Source organism: Martes martes, assembly GCF_963455335.1.
Source record: "Martes martes genome assembly, chromosome: 18".
NCBI classification, from domain to species: Eukaryota; Metazoa; Chordata; class Mammalia; order Carnivora; family Mustelidae; genus Martes; species Martes martes.
This window is the reverse complement of record NC_137906.1, coordinates 9,970,747-9,989,363: the sequence shown is the minus strand read 5'-3', so window position 1 is coordinate 9,989,363 and position 18,617 is coordinate 9,970,747. Positions and strand designations below refer to the sequence as shown.

Here is an 18,617-nt window from a genome sequence, read left to right as displayed (position 1 = left end):
TCATCTGTGGGAGTATTACTTTCCAAAGCTTACTGGTGGGATGCCCTTCATGTGGTCCACCAAAGACCTCAAAAGCTTCTTATTTGAGATAATTATGTTCTGTGTTCCACAGATTGAATCTGAGTTGGCTAATGTAGGGTGTGTATGCAGAAAAATGTTTGGAAGATTGTCTGTAATCTTTAGATTAAGATAACCTCAGAAGTATAACTCTTTTTTAAATGCTTTTTTTTTAAGACGGAAAATGAAGAGAATGTTCTTATTTGTCTAAGAATAATCATTGAGCTACACAAACAGTTCAGGCCGCCCATCACACAAGAAGTAAGTGTTTATCCGGATGGCATTTATAAAAGTGTGTCAACAGGTTTTTTTTCCTACCGTGTGGTTTATTTGCTCTCTTAGAATTGACAGGAGATGTGCTGCATTCAAGAAAAGGATACCTTGGGGCGCCTGGGTGGCTCAGTGGGTTGGAGCCTCTGCCTTCGGCTCAGGTCATGATCCCAGGGTCCTGGGATCGAGCCCCACGTCGGGCTCTCTGCCCGGCGGGGAGCCTGCTTCCTTTCCTCTCTCTCTCTGTCTGCCTCTCTGCCTACTTGTGATCTCTGTCTGTCAAATAAATAAAATCTTAAAAAAAAAAAAAAAAAAAAAAAAAAAAAAAAAAGAAAAGGATACCTTAAGTTTGGGGGAAATTCTTTACAGGTTTCACAGTGACTTTTTTCTTGATAATGTTTACATGACTATTTGGCTGAATTTGTACATTTCTTTGAAATGTGGTAAACTACCAGACTGGCAGGGCTGTTTGGGTAATTCTGGTATTTACACATCTGGTGTACTAAAAGGCTCCAGTCATTTTATGCCCTGCAGTGGTTTAAGATGTGGGTTCTGAAGTCAGAACTGGGTTGGAATCTCAGCCTTGTAATTAGTAGGTAATAACATTGTAAGTGTCTAGCCTTTTGGAGCCTTTATTGTAAAATGAGGATTCTCACAGGACATATCCTCAAAAGGTTGCTTGAAGAATTAAAAAAAATTTTTTTGGAAACACATACAATTACAATCTGTATATCCTGGGCAAACATACTCTCCCACAAAGTGCCTGTTTTTTATACTCATTCTTTATTGATTCAAGTTGGATGTGGAAGAGTTCCTAGTGGGCAGTAACCATGTTCATATAACGAGAGTGGAGAATGGGTCAAAAATCAGGTCTTCTTTAAGGAAGTCATATAGGAGTAAAATATAAATGTAGCGAGTGTGGGAAAACCTTTGATTCTGGGTCCTGTTTTCTGTGACACCAGAGAACTCGTACCCAGTTAAATATCTGGGTATTTATATTTGGGTATTTATAATATTTATATTGCATATAAATATGCAATAAATAGGGAAATGTGCAGATTTAGCAGAATGGAAGACTTCCCATCTGGAGTCAGGATCCTTTAGCAGACTTTTAGCATATCAAATAAACCCCCTGCTTTTCTAACTGCATTTTGATTTTGCCTATCGAAACGCCACTCAGTGGTTGTTGGTTGAAGTCTTGAAGATGGTTGAGAAGCTTCTTATCACCCTGAAGTATTTAAAGAATTAAACCAATTTAAAGTATTTAAAGAATTAAAGTATTTAAAGAATTAAAGAAGTATTTAAAGAATTAAATAACAAAAGTTAAAGTTCTTAAGAGTGATTGGTACCTGCATAGTAGGCACTAAACAGGCTGTGTTAGCCCTAATTACGATACTTTTCTCTGCTGGGAACCTTAGTAGCTTGTTGTAGATTATTGTGAAAATAAAAGAAGATGAAGTAGAATTCTTGTCATCTGAAGAAAACAAATGTCTTTATTTCTGTTCTTTTTACTATGTATATTTTCTGTATAAATGTGATAGTGTTGCATGTGGCGTTTTTTTTCGTTTCCCTTCACCTCATACAAGAGTGTTTTCCAATCAAGAAAAGTCTTTTATAAAGGTAGTTTTTAACGGATGTGTAATAAATTGTCGTTCTTACGATGCCCTTGTGTTTGGATATTTAAGGTATTTCAAAATTTTTATTTTAGGACTGTTGGTGAGTATCTTGTTGGCCGTTCAGGTTATTTCCTAGACTGGGTTTGTAAGAGCTGGGTTATCAAGTCAAAGGTGTAAATGCTTTAATGCTTCTGATAGATACTGTCAGGTCGATTTCTGGAAAGATCTGAGCAGTTGATGCTTTTCCTGGTAGTACAGGAGAGTCTCCCTCTCATTGGACTCTGTCTTGCGTGGTTTAACAGTACTTTTAGAAAGGCAAAAAGTGGCGTTTATTTTAATTTTCATTCCTTTGCCCTTCCTGAATTAGAAACTTACCCTTTTTTTGTCTGTTCACGTCCATGTCCTGTTTGTACTTTGAGTCTGACATTTTTCCTGCCTGGTTTATTAGTTCTTATATAGTGAGACTATTAACATTTTTGTTACTTACTATCAGTGTTTTCTGTTGATAAATATCTTCCTCATACTGTCTTTTTTAAATTTTATTTTTAGATTCATCATTTTTTGGATTTCGTGAAACAGATTTACAAGGAGCTTCCAAAAGTAGTGGTATGTTTTTAATATTGTTTGACTCTATTATTTATATTCATTTATTACTTCCTCATTCTGAAGGGAATTCGGAATAGTTGGGTTGAAGGAATAATGGGGGGGAGGCTGGATGCTGATTTTAGAATGAGGAGTGGTTGATTGTCGGAATGTAGGTTGATAAATCAGCCATTCGGGTTGAGAATAAGCCCGAAGAATTCTCGCGGTGCCTGGGTGGCTCAGTCGTTAAGGATCTGCCTTCGGCTCAGGTCATGATCCCAGGGTCCCGGGATCAAGCCCCACATCAGGCTCCCTGCTTGGTGGGAGGCCTGCTTCTTCCTCTCCCTCTCCCTCTGCTTCTGCTTCTGTTCCCTCTCTCACTATCTCTCTCTCTGTCAAATAAATAAATAAAATCTTTAAAAAATAGATAAATAAAAGAAGAATTCTCTTTCACAGTTTAAATATGTTATTTTTGACATAAAAGCAATAATTTTATTTTAGGAATTTGTTTAAAAAATAAATAAACAACAACAAAACCCAAGGCAAATCATCGATAATTTTCTCACTTGTAAGAAACCATTGATGTTGAGGTGTGGGGGTTTGTGTTTGTTTGTTTGCCTCTACATTTTTCCTGCCTTTTTTTTTTAAATTTATTTTTATTTTTTTATTTGAGAGAGATCACAAGTAGGCAGAGAGGCAGGCAGAGAGAGGGGAGGGGGAGAAGCAGGCTCCCCGCTGAGCAGAGAGCCCGATGTGGGGCTTGATCCCAGGATCCTGGGATCATGACCTGAGCCGAAGGCAGAGGCTTAACCCACTGAGCCACCCAGGCGCCCCTTTTCCTGTTTTTTAAAGATGGTTGTACTCCTGTTGTGAGGGCTTTTTGGGGAAGGGGCGTACACTTTTCAGCCTCCTTTTCAGTATCACTAGAATTCTTTCTGTATTGAAAGAAGTCTGTCTTAGTGGTGTCAGCAGTGAACAGTTCGTGGAAGTGTGTGGTGTGCATGGGGGCGGGATCCTCCCTGCCTTAGTCTCACCTGGTTGACGGCGCCCCTGGGACCAGTTTGGAATGTCCTCTAAATCACTTCTGCCGGCAGTCATAGTTCTTTTTTTTTTTTTTTTTAAGATTTTTATTTATTTGACAGAGAGAGGGAATAGAAGCAAGGGGAGAGGAAGAGGAAGAAGCAGGCTCCCCACCGAGCAGGGAGCGTGGTACGGGACTCCCATCCCAGGACCCTGGGATCTCAACCCCAGCCGAAGGCAGACACTCAACGACTGAGCCACCCAGGCACCCTCTAAAGATTTTTTTTAAAGCTTTAAGAACAGTTTGTAAAAATTATCAAAGTAAAATGGACCCCTTTTGGTATTTTGAGGATCTTAACCTTCGAATATGTAAAACCTAATTACAACTTAAGGGGCACCTGGGTGGCTCAGTCAGTTAAGCGTCTGCCTTCAGCTCAGGTCATGATCCCAGGGTCCTAGGATTGAGCCCCACATCAGGCTCCCTGCTTGGTGGGAGGCCTGCTTCTCCCTCTCCCTCTGCCTGCTGCTCCCCCTGCTGTGCGTGCATGCTCGCACTCACTCACTCTCTGTGAAATAAAATCTAAAAAACAAACAAAAACAAAACACCTTGAGTTCTGGTTACCAATTTCTGTCGCCCATCACTTCAGTCAGAGAAGCTGCTTTTTGTAAGAAGTGGTCTTATTTCATGTGAAGCCCAAATTGCATTGAGAACTAAGGGTGGCAGTGAGGCCTTGGCTTTTAAAAATGTTGTCTGTCCTTTGCTTCGGTCCCTGCCTTTGAACTCTGTGGGGGAGACTGTTTGCAAGGTGGGTTCAGTGGGGACTAGCTCCTAAGTTCCTACCACCAGAGAGATGGGCCACTTCTCCCCTGCCTGCTGAGGTAGTAACGTAGTATGTCACACATTTCATCTTCTACCAGCTTCTACCAGCCAGGAAAAAAGGTGGAAAATACTTTGGGCAGGTTTTTTCCCTCCACTGTTGGAGGTAGAGAATGTTGTCACTGTTGTGTTATCTTCGTCCATAGAGAGGACCCCAGGTCGTACGGAATCAGTGCGACAAGAGACGTGGACGACATTAGGTTTCTGCCACCACAGGTCAGGTGTGTTTTGCTAAGGAATATTGTGTCTGACTTTAGGAAGAATGATTTGTGCTCTCTTTATGCAGAACCGCTACTTCGAGAACCCTCAGGTGATCCCCGAGAACACAGTCCCTCCCCCGGAAATGGTTGGAATGATCACAACAATTGCTGTGAAAGTCAATCCAGAACGTGAGGACAGTGAGACGAGAACAGTAAGTTTTTTTCAGTTGTTTTGTTTTGTTTTTATCCTTGTCTTCCTGTACTAGGCAGAGGAAAAGTATGAGAGACTGACTTTCTATGCATATCTTTAGTGTATTTTGGGGGTTTCTTCTCCAAGTACCAGAGGCATTTAAGATAACACATGTGTGCATCACTGATTATCTGTGCAGCCTTGAGGTGCTGAATGGGACTGCTGCTCACCTTGGATGCAGAAATTAAATGGTAAAACTGTAGTGGAAATCCAGAATCACTTGTTGGAAAGACTGCTGCCCAGGCGGAGAGGCCTCCCCTCCACCCTTAGCTTTGACATTAACAAGGTCTCTTTAAGCTACACAGAAATTTCTAGTTCAGTACCTGAGAGCGTGGGCTCTGGGGGTAGAAGCTTGGGGATGATGTTCCAGCCCCACCACTTGGGCTTTCTGACTGCAGCAAAGCACATAAGTTTTGTTCTGGCCTTAATTTTCCCTCTCATTATCTGAAGAACCTGTCTTGCGGAGTTTTGAAGAGAATGCTGGTATTGTCTGCAGGTAATAGGTCGTATTTGAACTATCTGGGACACAGATAGCCTGTAGGGAGCAGTTACGACAACTGTGTTTCCAGGATTGAATTAAGAATTTCATCCGGGGGCGCCTGGGCGGCTCAGTCGTTAAGTGGTTGCCTTTAGCTCAGGTCATGATCCCAAGGTGCTGGGATCGAGCCCCCCATTGGGCTCCCTGCTCGGTGGGAAGCCTGCTTCTCCCTCTCTCCCTCCCACTCCTCTCTTGCTGTGTCTGTCTCTTTCAAATAAATAAATAAAATCTTAAAAAAAAAAAAAAGAATTTCATCTGTATTTGTTTTACTGCAGTCATTTTGCAGAACGCTTCACTTTGGGCTGGAATAAACGGGAATCTACATTTTGAATGAAGCCTTCATTCCTTTTCTCCTCTTGACTCAGAAACTTGTCTTCAGTTTCAGTTTTTGTATTTCTTTTCTGGCGTGTCTGCTCCTGTCCACTGTCCTTTGGTATCCAAGTCTCACATTTTCCTTACCTGCCCTGGGAGTATATATTTAGACCATTCAACTTTTTCTTACTTATCGTAAACATTCTTTCTTTACAAGTGTTTTTAAGTAAAACTGGGTAAATTTGTACTTTTTGCCGTTGTTCTTTTGAGTTGGTTAATAGATACTAATTTAAAATCTCCTCAAGTGATTTGAATGTCTAAGTTTTGACAAATTTTCCTGATGTTTTAACTGTAGGTGTTGGCGTTGGAAAATATAAAAACCCTTATATTGTTAAGTGATAGTTCTTTGTGCTTTGTTTTTAAAATGTTTGGGCTCTTTGACCACAGATATGTACAAAGCTGTGGCAATACTTTCTCTTTATTTCACAATGCTTAGTGGTGGGCTGTGTTATGTGCCTTGGTGATAATCGTGGCCCTGCTTGCTTCTCTCTTCCAGCATTCCATCATTCCAAGAGGATCTCTTTCTCTGAAAGTGTTGGCAGAATTGCCCATTATTGTTGTTTTGATGTATCAGGTATGTGTGTTGTTCACGAGTGTCTTGGGTTTGGGGCCTCTTGTATTATGACAAAGTTCACATCCAATTTTCTGTGGCAAGTGGAAGATGCATGGGGTGCACACATGCTAACTAATGTGATGAATCATGGAGGTTTTTTACTGGGCCAACTTCTTTTGCCATAGCAGAGTGTAAGAGCATGAAAATCTGGTATGTTTGCTTTTAGCTCTACAAACTGAACATCCACAATGTTGTTGCTGAGTTTGTGCCCTTGATCATGAATACCATTGCAATTCAGGTATCTGCACAAGCCAGGTGAGATTTCTTCGGACAGAGACATGGCCGACTGCCACAGTTCTAGAATTCCAAGTAAAAATACCCTTGTTGTCGTCTTCTGTAAGACGTAAATATTTTGAGTGATAAAATTATGGTAAAGGGATAAGCAGTTCGGACTTCTTGAACTTGTATTTCCACAATGATGTGAGTAGTTATTATCAGTTCCTTATTTTGAAAAGATGAGCTAGTACCTCAGGTTTGGGGGGCTTGTGAGTTTAGAACTGTTGTTAGGTGTTACTGTGCTCACTCCCAGCTGCGGGATATGTGAGACTTCCCACCTTCAAGCCCCATTCCTGCTGTGCCTTTCAGCATGAGTGCTACAAGGTTCTCTATCCCTCTTCCCTGTCACCCGTCACCCCTTGTCACTGACCCTGTGAACCGTGCATATTCGTCTTTGAAGCCCCACTGAAGCTTTTTCTTCCAACTTACAGCATTCTCTTAAGACCTCTCTCACTCACTCCACTGACCGCAGCCCCTCTGGCTCTGAGTCATTGGAGGGCAAGACCTGAGGGTGAATCAGCCGTAACACTCTGCGTGGCCCTGACCCGGTCTTTCACGGAATAGACAGTCCCCTGGTAGCATCTCCTGGCTGCGTGGGTCAGTCTGGCGTGGGCCCTGTGGGACGCCCATCACAGCTGCTCTGCAGTGAGTGGCTTGGAGACCTGCTTGCTTCCTGCCTTTAAACCCTTTGTGTTATTGGCACCTGCACACGAATGTAGAGTAGTTACGGTCGGTGCTGTGTTCCGGTCTATGTCGAAATCACACTTTCAGGGCTTAGTAATTACTGTAGGCTTTGATTAATACTGACATCACCTAAAGAGTTAAGAGCTAACGTTGTAAATTCTTTTCACTTCTCATCCAGGCAACATAAGCTTTACAACAAGGAGTTGTATGCTGACTTTATTGCTGCTCAGATTAAAACATTGTCATTTTTAGCTTATATCATCAGGATTTATCAGGTGAGTTCATCGACAAAATTAAGTCAAGTTTATTGAGATATAATGTACATCCAATAAAATTCATCTTTTATAGGTGTTCAGTTCTACGAATTGGCCGATGCATACAGTTAGTAACCACCAACACACCAAAATCAAGGGCATTTCGAAATTCCTTTTATACATTTACAGTCCCATTTTCTCCCCAGTCCCTGGCAAACACAGACTTGTTTTTTGGCACCTCGTTTTTGCCTTTTCCAGAATGTCAGACAGATGAATCCCAGAGCTGATAGTGCATGTAACCTTGGGAGTGTGAATTCTTCCACTTAGCAGTAATGCTGAGAGTCAGTCTTGATGCCTTATGTTTATTGGTGGTTAGCTGTCTTCGTCTGCTTAGGCTCCCTCACAATACCATAGACTGGATGGCTCAAACAACAAAAGTTTATTTTCTCACCGTTCTGGAAGTTGGGAAGGCCAAGATCGTGGTTTTAGCAGGGTTTGGTTTCTGGCAGGGACTCTCCTGTGCTGTAGGTGGTTGCCTTCGGGCTGTATGCTTGCATGGGGAGGGGGAATGAGAGGGCGAGATGGCGGCTTCTCTTCTAAGGCCACAGTCCCATTGGATTAAGGCCCTATAGGTAAGACCTCATTTAAGCTTAATTACTTCCTGAAGACTCTGGTTTCCAGGTACAGTCACAATGGGGGTGAGAGCGTCAATGTGAATTTGGGGGGCGGGGGACACACTGTGTGCAGTCCCGCCCTGTATGGGTGCTCTGCGCTGTGTTTATCCATTCACCAGGTGCTGAACATTTGGCTTGTTTCTAATTTTTCTTTTAAGGAACTTTATCAGGATATAATTCACATATCAGCTGTACTGTTAGTTTATTCATAGCTTTGTACAACTGTCACCACCGTCCAGTTTTAGAACTGTGTCTTCACCCTGAAAAGAATCCCTGTCCTGATTATTGGCAACATTCCTCTTCCTACCGTCCCCAGCCCCTGGCAACCACTGCTGTCCTCTCTGTCAGTAGATATGCCATTGTATTTCTGGTCATTGTTAATAGGTCTGTTATAAGTAAACCCTGGCACACAGGCTTTCATGTGGGCTGACTTCTGTTGTTGGAAGTTGTGTGTTATAGCAAGTTTTGAGGAGAGATTAGAACTTTAAAAAATGGCATTATTCATAAGCCAGGGATAGAGGAGTTTGGGATGTGCTTTTGAGGAGTCTGAAGGGTGATTCTGTTTCTGGGTTTCCCCACTTGTAGTTGTATTCTGTCCAGATTTCAGTCCAGAGAAAAACTTGGGAGAAAGAAGTGACACCTTATTTCTTATTAGTCAGATAACCTTTTTGAGTAAGGTTCTGGTGTAATTGTAGTTATGTGTAACAATGGAATTGTATTACAGATTATTTTTTTAAGGAAGAAACTTTATCTTCAGGAAAATAAAAACACATTACCAAATTGCTTAGGGTAAAAACTATCTTTTAAAACATTTGTGGGCGCCTGGGTGGTTCAGTGGGTTGAGCCTCTGTCTTTGGCTTAGGTTGTGGTCCCAGGGTCCTGGGATCAAGCTCCACATCGGGCTCTCTGTTCTGTGGGGAGCCTGCTTCTCCCTCTCTTTCTGCCTGCCTCTCTGCCTCCTTGTGATCTCTGTCAAATAAGTAAATAAAATCTTTTTAAAAAAATAAAATAAAACATTTGTTACTCTAGGGGCGTCTGGGGGGCTCAGTGGGTTAAGCCTCTGCCTTCGGCTCAGGTCATCGTCTCAGGGTCCTGGGATTGAGCCCCACATTGGGTTACCTGCTCTGCAGGGAGCCTGCTTCCCCCTCTCTCTCTGCCTGCCTCTCTGCCTCCTTGTGATCTCTCTCGCTGTCAAATAAATAAATAAATAAATCTTTAAAAAAAATTCGTAACTTTTTGTCCCTTTTTAAGGGCATTTGTCTAGATAATGGTAATAAGAGAATGGAACGTTTGGCTTTAAAAATCTGAATTAGGTACACTGTATATTTTAGTTAGCTTACGCTATCGTGGTGAATTGCCTTCTTTACACTCCTCAAAAGGAAACTGGTGAGAGCTTGTTCTGAGTTGAGGAAAGGTGTTTCTGGTGTCATTTGCAACTACATTAATGGGAGGACTGAGTAGATTACGTTCTATGAAAATTTTCAGTATTCTCCCTCCTTCCCACCAATAATGAAGTGATTGATGTTTATTGTTAAAAGCTGGGAAAATGCAGAAAAGTCCAAAGAATTCCATAATCCCATTGTGTAAAAGGAACTGCTACTTAACATTGCTATACATCCTTCCACCGTGGCAGCGAGCACACGGACTATGAAAACTTTCTGGATGATCCTTACCAGGATGATTACTCTATGAGGGTCCTTCGAACCACACTTTTAGTCTTACTGAAATTTTTTGAAGTTTATAAAATTGGGGTTTGTCTTATCCACCCCCCCCCCATCTATATCAGTGTAACTGTTGTTTTCCTCTTGTTTGTACAGGAGTTGGTGACCAAGTACTCCCAGCAGATGGTGAAAGGAATGTTACAGTTACTTTCAAATTGCCCTGCAGAGACTGCACATCTCAGAAAGGAGCTTCTGATCGCTGCAAAGCATATCCTCACCACGGAGCTAAGAAACCGTATGTCCACCGTATCTTGCGATGCTTGCGTGGGCCTGTCTGCCTGTGGGACTGCAGACATCCCATTGTTGGGCGGAGTCTTGAGTTTGCTGGGGTGTTTCAGGCTCCGTGTGTGCTTTCTGTGCTGCTGTCTTGGGTTTGCTCTTTCCCCTTCTTTCTTGGCCTCATTACCTCTGCGCTCTTGGTTTGCCTCTCTCCTTTGCCTGCTGCGTCCAGGGTTCCCCCTGTATCTTCCCAACCATCTCATAATTCATGTGATGATTTCCCTAGCATAGTGCATGTCCTTAGCATCTCATGGTACTTCCCTGCCTTTTGGCTGCATATCTTTTGAAATTGCAAGGGGCTGTTTGCTTATTAACTCACAGCTAACAGTCTTTAAAAGGTGAGAAGAAAAGTGTTTTCTTTCTCCAGAGTGTGAAATGGTGGGTGGGTCCTCTTTTTATGCACAAGATTATTACGTGCTTTTTGCTAATCTGACAGTACACTTTTTTAAATCAATTATTGATACATATATAATTTAAAAATATTTTTTTATTTGCTATGTCCAAATCGTTATGTCAAAGTTACATCCTAATTGTTTTGAGGTGGTAGTCCTTTCCCCCCAGTAAGGATTCAGTATTCAATGTTTTATTTGCCTGGCTTGTAAATTGGAGTGTATGTAAAACTAAGATTGGGCTTTCTTACATAGTTCTTTAACATGAAAGAAAAGGAATAGTTTGAATGCTAACTCTTGAGTTAACACCATAAAGCTCAGATATTTCTATGCTGTTAAAATACAGATTATAGTGATACTGCATATGGATATAATAAGTGGAACACAGACATTTGTAAAACCTCTTTTTAAAAAAATTAACACAGCAGAGTGCACAAAAGAAATGTATGATTTTGCCAAAAATTACAGAACAAATGCGGGTGCACATCCCCCAGGGCTAGAAATCCAGCGTACCCGGCACGCAAATACCCCACGTGCCTCCAGGGCCGAGGGCCGTTGGAGTTGCTCCAGCCCTGGCTCCCTTGGCTGTGTGTGGCTTTTCTACATGTTCATCTCTGAACAGTATCAACATGGGAGAATTTTTAGTGGAACAGTTTAAAATCTAATCACTGCGGTTCTCAGATGAACTATAGGCATTCCTGCCGTTCGAGTCACGAGGCTCTGGGAGGTCCTGCTGGGGAGCTGTGTAGCAGGAGGTTTCTACTTGTAAAATGTGGACAGATTAAAAAAACCTTTCCTGTGCTTATCAGATAATCGTGTTCCATCACCCATGGCCTGGCCCCGTAAGCCGCACAGCTCCGTTTCGGTCTTCTGGCTGTTCTACAAAGATCAGTGTGTTTCCACGATGCTGCTCTCAGGGTTTGATCACGTCAGGATTGTTGAATTCAGCTTTTAGAGTCCCCCTCCCCCTCTTAAGCCTTTTCTACTGATTGGTTTGATTTTTTTTTTTTTTTAAATATAAGATTTTATTTATTTGACAGAGAAAAAGAGACAGCCAGAGAGGAAACACAGGCGGGGGAGTCAGAGAGGGAGAAGCAGGCTCTCCAGTGAGCAGGGAGCCCGATGTAGGGCTCAATCGCAGGATCCTGGGATCATAACCTGAGCCCACGCAGATGCCTAACAACTGAGCCACCTGGGCGCCTCTGACTTTTTGTTCTTTTTAATCAGGATATTCTAGGATACTTTGTTTTGAAGGCCATAGTAGTTCTTGGACTAAGTGGGTAACAACATCACATCTCCAAAAAGGTTTTTATTGGGGTGCCTGGGTGGCTCAGTGGGTTAAAGCCTCTGCGTTCGGCTCAGGTGGTAACCCATTTGTACTAATACTAAAGAGCAGTGGTTTGAGAAAACCTAGCTGTTCAGCAGCTTTACCCATTTTTCTGGAATTCTGATTCTAGGTCACGGAGGGAATCTGGGAACTAGTGCCGCACAGCTTAATTTCTTAATCACTTCCTCCTTGCTCGCTTGGCTGGTCCCTAGCCAGCCCGCCAGCAGGTGGTGCCTGAGTCCTTGTCATCTTTCCTCCTGTGCCTCCTTCCTCTGGGCCACCCACTGGGGACATCCCAAGCATGTTCCCTTCTCTGATTTCAGAGGGATCGCTGATTGCTTCTTGCATTTGGCACTTCTCCCTGTGCTGCCTCGCTTTGAGAATTACCTGGAGATGTGCATTAGGTCTCTCCAGTGCCCACACTTCTTTTGACCCATAATAGCTATTAGCTGGTGGAGGAGGTACTGTATTCAATTGATTGAAGCTGGCCACGATGTCAGGCTTGTCCCAGAATCGAAACATCCTTTGAATATTTGTGGCCAGAGTTCCCTGGGGGAGTGTGGAGGAGAGGCCTAAAAAATGCAGCTTGCGGGTTGCCTGGGTGGCTCAGTGGGTTAAAGCCTCTGCCTTAGGCTCAGGTCATGATCCCAGGGTCCTGGAATCGAGCCCCACATCGGGCTCTCTGCTCAGCAGGGAGCCTGCTTCCTCCTCTCTCTCTCTGCCTGCCTCTCTGCCTACTTGTAATCTCTGTCAAATAAAATAAATAAAATCTTTAAAAAAAAAAAAATGCAGGTTGCTGCCCTGTCTGCACATCCTTGGAGTTGTGATTTGTCCCTGAGTGGAGACCAGCTGTTTCTACCCCTCTGAAATCTACAGGCCTGGTGGGGGTGTGGCCAGGAGGTTTGGCTATGATTCCATCCGCAGGATTAGACAGAACCCCCGTGAGTTCCTTGTTCGCATCACCGAGGAGTGGGGACTCCTGACCTGGGACCCACGTCTAGGAGAACCCTGTAAAATTTTTAGATTTTTGTAATTTATTTAGAGAAATACCCTTAACTGTTCCATAATGAGTAACTATAATATGTTTAAGAAGGAGGACTTCGGGGCAATGAATAAAGGGGCGTTTAGAAGATGCTACCCCTCTTCTCCAGACAGACCTGGGTGGATGGTGGCAGTTTTTTTTGTTTGTTTGTTCTTTCCAAATAAGACTTTGTTGCTTTTGTTTTTTGTTTGTTTTTTAATTTTTGTGTCATCTCTGCACCCAGTGTGGGGCTCGAACTCAAAACCCTAAGACCAAGTGTCGCATGCTCTTCCACCTGAGCCAGCCAGGCACCCTGCTGGTGACAGGTTTTAAGGATGGTGGGATGGGCCTCCAGTGAAGTACTAGGAGCATGTTCTCTGCCAAGGAACAGGAAGCTCACTTTTTTTATTCATTCTCTGATACTGAATGTGATCCCAACTGCACCTTTGTGAGCAGATGGCATGTATGGCCCGGCAGAGCCCGTGTCTCGGACTGAAATATAGCATGTGTGTTTTTCTCCTTCCCATGCATTCCCAAATCTAGATTGCCAATTGCCTGTAGGCTCCTGTGTTGTTGGTGTAAGTGGTGACATGTGCAATGGATATTTGTGTTCTAGAGTTCATTCCTTGCATGGACAAGCTGTTCGATGAGTCCATACTCATTGGATCAGGATATACTGCTCGAGAGACTCTCAGGTATAGTATTAAATGTACACATCTATTGACAAAATGCAGGGGGTGGGGCAGTGAGCTGTGGCACTTGGTGTTATGAGTATTTTAACAGACGGAGGCTTGACTTTTCCTTTGGATTTAGAATTGCAGGAAATTTGAAATGCCTTAGGTTGGTTTTTGTGCCTTAGCTTAGAGGGAGAAGTCAGAATAATTATCTTGATTTAAATTGTAGGTAAAACCATATCCAACTTGTGTAAGTTTTTCCGTTATTATTGTTGTTTTGTTTTGTTGTGCTTTTTTGCTTTTTATGTAACAAGTGTGTCTCTTTATTATAAAAGAATATTTAATAACTGGACAAGAAGCAAGAAGGAAAGGAAATCTTTCAGTTCTACCCAAGGAATTCAAGTAACATGGATAATATTTTGGTGTATTTCCTTCTAACTTTGTTTTTTATATATTCTATAGAATAAATATAGTTGTGATCCCATTTATTGTTTCTAAAGGAGAAAGTTAATATTTTACCATGTTTTACAACATAAAATGAAGCAATGTTAGTAATTTTTTGGTTTTAACATGGGAGGTGTGATAGATTTTTTGAAAAATACGCAGAACACTTTGAATATGATGTGGACTATTTACTGCGTTTTTCATATAAAATAGTTACAAATATAAAGACACTGGCTTCCGTGGAACCGTGGCACTTGGCACTCAGGGCCTTTGTCTTTCCAGTTTCCTCCTTCTGGAAATTTCCCTGGCTCTTTGCCCTGTGGCCGTTTTGTCCTTAAGGTTTCAGCATCAGTGTGAGCTTTTCAGAGGGGCTTTGCCTGCCCCCCGCGAGTGGCTCCCCCTCTGGTCTCTGTCCCAGGGCGTTCTCACATCTCCCACAGCACTTACCGTGCAGTTCATCCCGGTGTGTTTCCCCTCCTATGAAGAAGCCTCCTGAGGGCAGGGGCTTGGTTCACTTTGGTCTCTGGTATCCTGGTGTCTAGCTCGTGGCTGGCACGTGGCTGGTGTCTAGACCTTGAGTCAGAGAAAGTGCTCAGTAGCCCAGATGTTCCTTGTTCTGTCTCTATAAAATGGTCACAGTATGTAAGGTGTTAGTTGACACACACTGTTTATCTTTGAATAACAAAACCCGCTTAGTGTGTGATCGAGCTGGTGGTTATTTCTGCCCGTGTACTGTATGTGCTCTTGTGAGCACGACATGCAAGAACTTGGAAGTAAAGATTTAGGCAGTGAGACCAGACTTGAGCCTTGTGGTCGTGTAGCTGGGAAGCTGGAACCATAGAACGCGTGCCCAGGTGTATGGCCCCCGTGGGCCTACACATGTGGCCCTGTGCGTGGGCCTGTGACCCGCCTACTAGCAGAGTCTCCGCCCACAGGCCCCTCGCCTACAGCACGTTGGCTGATCTCGTACACCACGTCCGTCAGCACCTGCCCCTCAGCGACCTCTCCCTCGCCGTCCAGCTCTTTGCCAAGAACATAGATGACGAGTCTCTGCCCAGCAGCATCCAGACCATGTCGTGCAAGCTGCTGCTGAACCTGGTGGATTGTATCCGCTCCAAGAGCGAGCAGGAGAGCGGCAACGGGAGAGATGTCCTAATGCGGATGCTGGAGGTACCGGTTTTCCCGAGGGGCGGTGGCATCCTGCGCTTGCGTCCCACCCGTGGCTTAACTTGTTCCAGGGCTTTGCTGACAAGTTTATGCTGCCGGCAGATTGCCCAGCTGGATGCCTGGGGTCAGACCACCCGGGTTGTCCTTGGGCAAGATGCTTAACTTCTCTGTGCCTGCCTACTCATGTGACCAGGGATAATCACAGGGTCTGGCTCCCAGGATTTTGTCATGAGAGATAAGAAAATAATACATGGTTGCTCTCAGCACGCCTCCTGGCAAGTACATAGAAGTGGTATTTCTGGGACACTGCGTAGCCAAGGGCTGGGTTCGCTGCAGACACTGGCAAGGCACCCAGTTGGAGGTGTGGGTGCGGAGGAGAGCGTAATTGCCAAGGCCAGTGGGCGATAGCGTGGGTTTTGGAGTAGTCTGGACCACGTCCAGGCTTACCAACAAGTTCCCCAGCTTTTCTGAGCCAGATCCTTCGTGGCGACAGTGGCCGTAGTGATGCCGCTGCGGTTACCGTTAGGGAAAAGAGCAGGCTTCTCTTCCCTTCGTATGAAGCAGAGTGATTTCAGCAAGTGGTTTCACAGTTCTTCTGTCTTCTAAAAGGGTTGTTGGCCTGTCAGAGAGGAATGATTTTTGTCTTTCTCGCCACTTTCTCTTCCTGATAGGTCTTTGTTCTGAAATTCCACACCATCGCCCGGTACCAGCTCTCTGCCATTTTTAAGAAGTGCAAGCCCCAGTCAGAACTCGGAGCCGTGGAGGCAGCTCTGCCTGGGGTGCCCACCGCCCCTGCAGCCCCTGGCCCTGCCCCCTCCCCTGCACCTGTTCCTGCCCCCGCCCCGCCTCCGCCCCCCACCCCTGCCACCCCTGTGACCCCAGCCCCCGTGCCTCCCTTTGAAAAACAAGGAGAAAAGGATAAGGAGGACAAGCAGACATTCCAGGTCACAGATTGTCGAAGTTTGGTAAAAACCCTGGTCTGTGGCGTCAAGACAATCACTTGGGGCATAACGTCATGTAAAGCACCTGGTGGTAATTCCGCTCTTGAATTATTTAGACATGATGCTTTCCACAGAGTGGGTTTATTCCCGGTAACTGATTGTGCTCTCTCTCTTCCAGAAGCTCAGTTCATTCCCAACAAGCAGTTACAGCCCAAAGAGACCCAAATTTACATAAAACTTGTGAAATATGCAATGCAGGCTCTGGATATTTATCAGGTAAGGCAGTGCCTTCCAGCCAGACTCCCAGGTGTGGAGGAGAGTGGCCAGTGATGGAAGGGGTCTTCAGAGTCTCATCTGTCAATAGTTTGGCTGGCCGACAGTATTTGAATGCCTAGGTTTGCTTTTGTTCAGTAGCACAGCACTGGGTTAAGTGGGGAGAATTCTGACTTGTGTCAATGTGTGCGCTCTGTGGGCCGGTGGTTGGTGTAAATGGACGGCAATAGAAACAAGATTGAAGTTTACTCAGTTTGTTTCTGTTTGGAACCCTTAAACAAAGCTTTTTTGATTATTTTAAATATTTTCCAAAATTAAGAGGAAAATAGTGAATTAAAAGATGGGATGGGTCATTGATTATCTAATTGAAATGTTCTCTTTTAAATACGTAGCTAATCTATTTATGGAATACATTCAGAGATGCCTGGTTTTAATGTCCATGGGTTTTCTCCCTGTGCTAGGTCCAGATAGCAGGAAATGGACAAACATACATTCGAGTAGCTAACTGCCAGACCGTCAGAATGAAGGAAGAGAAGGAGGTGTTGGAACACTTCGCTGGCGTGTTCACGATGATGAATCCCCTAACATTTAAGGAGATCTTTCAAACAACGGTCCCTTATATGGTGGAAAGAATCTCGAAAAATTATGCTCTTCAGGTATAAAACTCCTTTCTCATATGTTTTAAACATTAACTTTAAAGTAATCTATGTGGTGAGTACTTGGCATTCTTTTTATTTTGAGGGTTTTCTAAATGTGCCTAAGGATGTGCTCATAGAACAAAAAATTTAGTTTTTGAGAGACAGTGCATGTGCGCATGTGTGAACGGGGGTTGGGGGGGTAGGTATGGTGCAGAGGGAAAGGGACAATCTCAAACGGACTTGCAGAGCGCAGTGCAGGGGCTCCATCTCAGGACACTGAGGTCATGATCTGAGCTGAAATCAAGACTTGGACAGCTAACCAACTAGAGAGAGATTGGGGTACAGTATTAAAGTTATTTTGGGGGGTGCCTAGGTGGCTCTGTAGGTTGATTTTCTGCCTTCGGCTCAGGTTGTGATCCCAGGGTCCTGGGATCGAGCCTTGCGTTGGGCTCCCTGATCAGTGGGGAGCCTGCTTCTCCCTCCCCCTCTACCGTTCTCACCTCTCATGCTCAGTCTCTGTCTCTCTCTCTCAAATAAATAAAATCTTTTTTTTTTTTTTAATTTTTAAATTTTTATTTGACAGAGACACAGCAAGAGAGGGAACACAAGAAGGGGGAGTGAGGGAGGGAGAAGCAGGCTTCCTTGATCCCAGGATCGTAGGATCATGACCTGGGCTGAAGGCAGACGCCTAACGACTGAGCCACCCAGGCGCCCCTCAAATAAATAAAATCTTAAAAAAAAAATCTTTTTTGAAATAACAAGCTATTTTGAATCAGTTTCTTTCATTGGTAGAAATTAAGTATATGTTAGATGGCATCTCGGTATTTGTTGGTGAGGATAAAATAAGGGACTTAAGTATTTGAAGTGATGTAATCCATTCAATTCTCTGCAGATTTATTAATTTCTTTCCCTTTGGGGTGAATCAGTAATTTCTTGGAGTGTCTGATCACAGGTTTGATTTTATATTTTTGAACAGTTCATTACTTTGTGCTCAAGCTACTTGGAGGAGGGGATTATTTTTGTCACATGTATGTCTTGTTTGGACAGATTGTTGCCAATTCCTTCTTGGCAAACCCTACTACCTCGGCTCTGTTTGCTACAATTCTGGTGGAGTACCTCCTGGACCGCCTGCCGGAAATGGGCTCCCACGTGGAGCTCTCCAACCTGTACCTCAAGCTGTTCAAGTTGGTCTTCGGCTCTGTCTCCCTCTTTGCAGCTGAAAACGAACAAATGCTGAAGGTAAAGCTCACTTAGATCCCCGTGTACTGTTGGTGTTGTTGTTTTAATTCCCGTTTTCACTTTTGCACAGATTGGAGTTACTCTTTTTCTATTTGTAAAGTGCTCTTTGAGTTAATAAATACTTAAAACCAGTAAGGGCCAGACGTAAAAAAGATTTCATGTGTTTGAGCAGAGCTTGATGTGTATCTGTGATTTAGAGTGAGACCTTCAGGATGCTTGTG

General features: G+C 43.7%; 1 protein-coding gene across 1 annotated transcript in view; it reads left to right on the top strand.

The window, feature by feature from the left end:
- TRRAP (transformation/transcription domain associated protein) overlaps nt 1-18,617 on the top strand; it is a 115,239-nt gene that overhangs the window by 10,788 nt on the left and 85,834 nt on the right. The window contains exons 6-18 of the mRNA XM_080829791.1: nt 235-318; nt 2,493-2,549; nt 4,709-4,834; nt 6,279-6,356; nt 6,562-6,650; nt 7,534-7,630; nt 10,101-10,239; nt 13,637-13,715; nt 15,074-15,308; nt 15,977-16,337; nt 16,425-16,522; nt 16,981-17,175; nt 18,205-18,396. Of these exons, the coding sequence (XP_080685917.1) occupies nt 235-318; nt 2,493-2,549; nt 4,709-4,834; nt 6,279-6,356; nt 6,562-6,650; nt 7,534-7,630; nt 10,101-10,239; nt 13,637-13,715; nt 15,074-15,308; nt 15,977-16,337; nt 16,425-16,522; nt 16,981-17,175; nt 18,205-18,396 (1,830 nt within the window). The remainder of the gene's footprint in view (nt 1-234; nt 319-2,492; nt 2,550-4,708; nt 4,835-6,278; nt 6,357-6,561; nt 6,651-7,533; nt 7,631-10,100; nt 10,240-13,636; nt 13,716-15,073; nt 15,309-15,976; nt 16,338-16,424; nt 16,523-16,980; nt 17,176-18,204; nt 18,397-18,617) is intronic.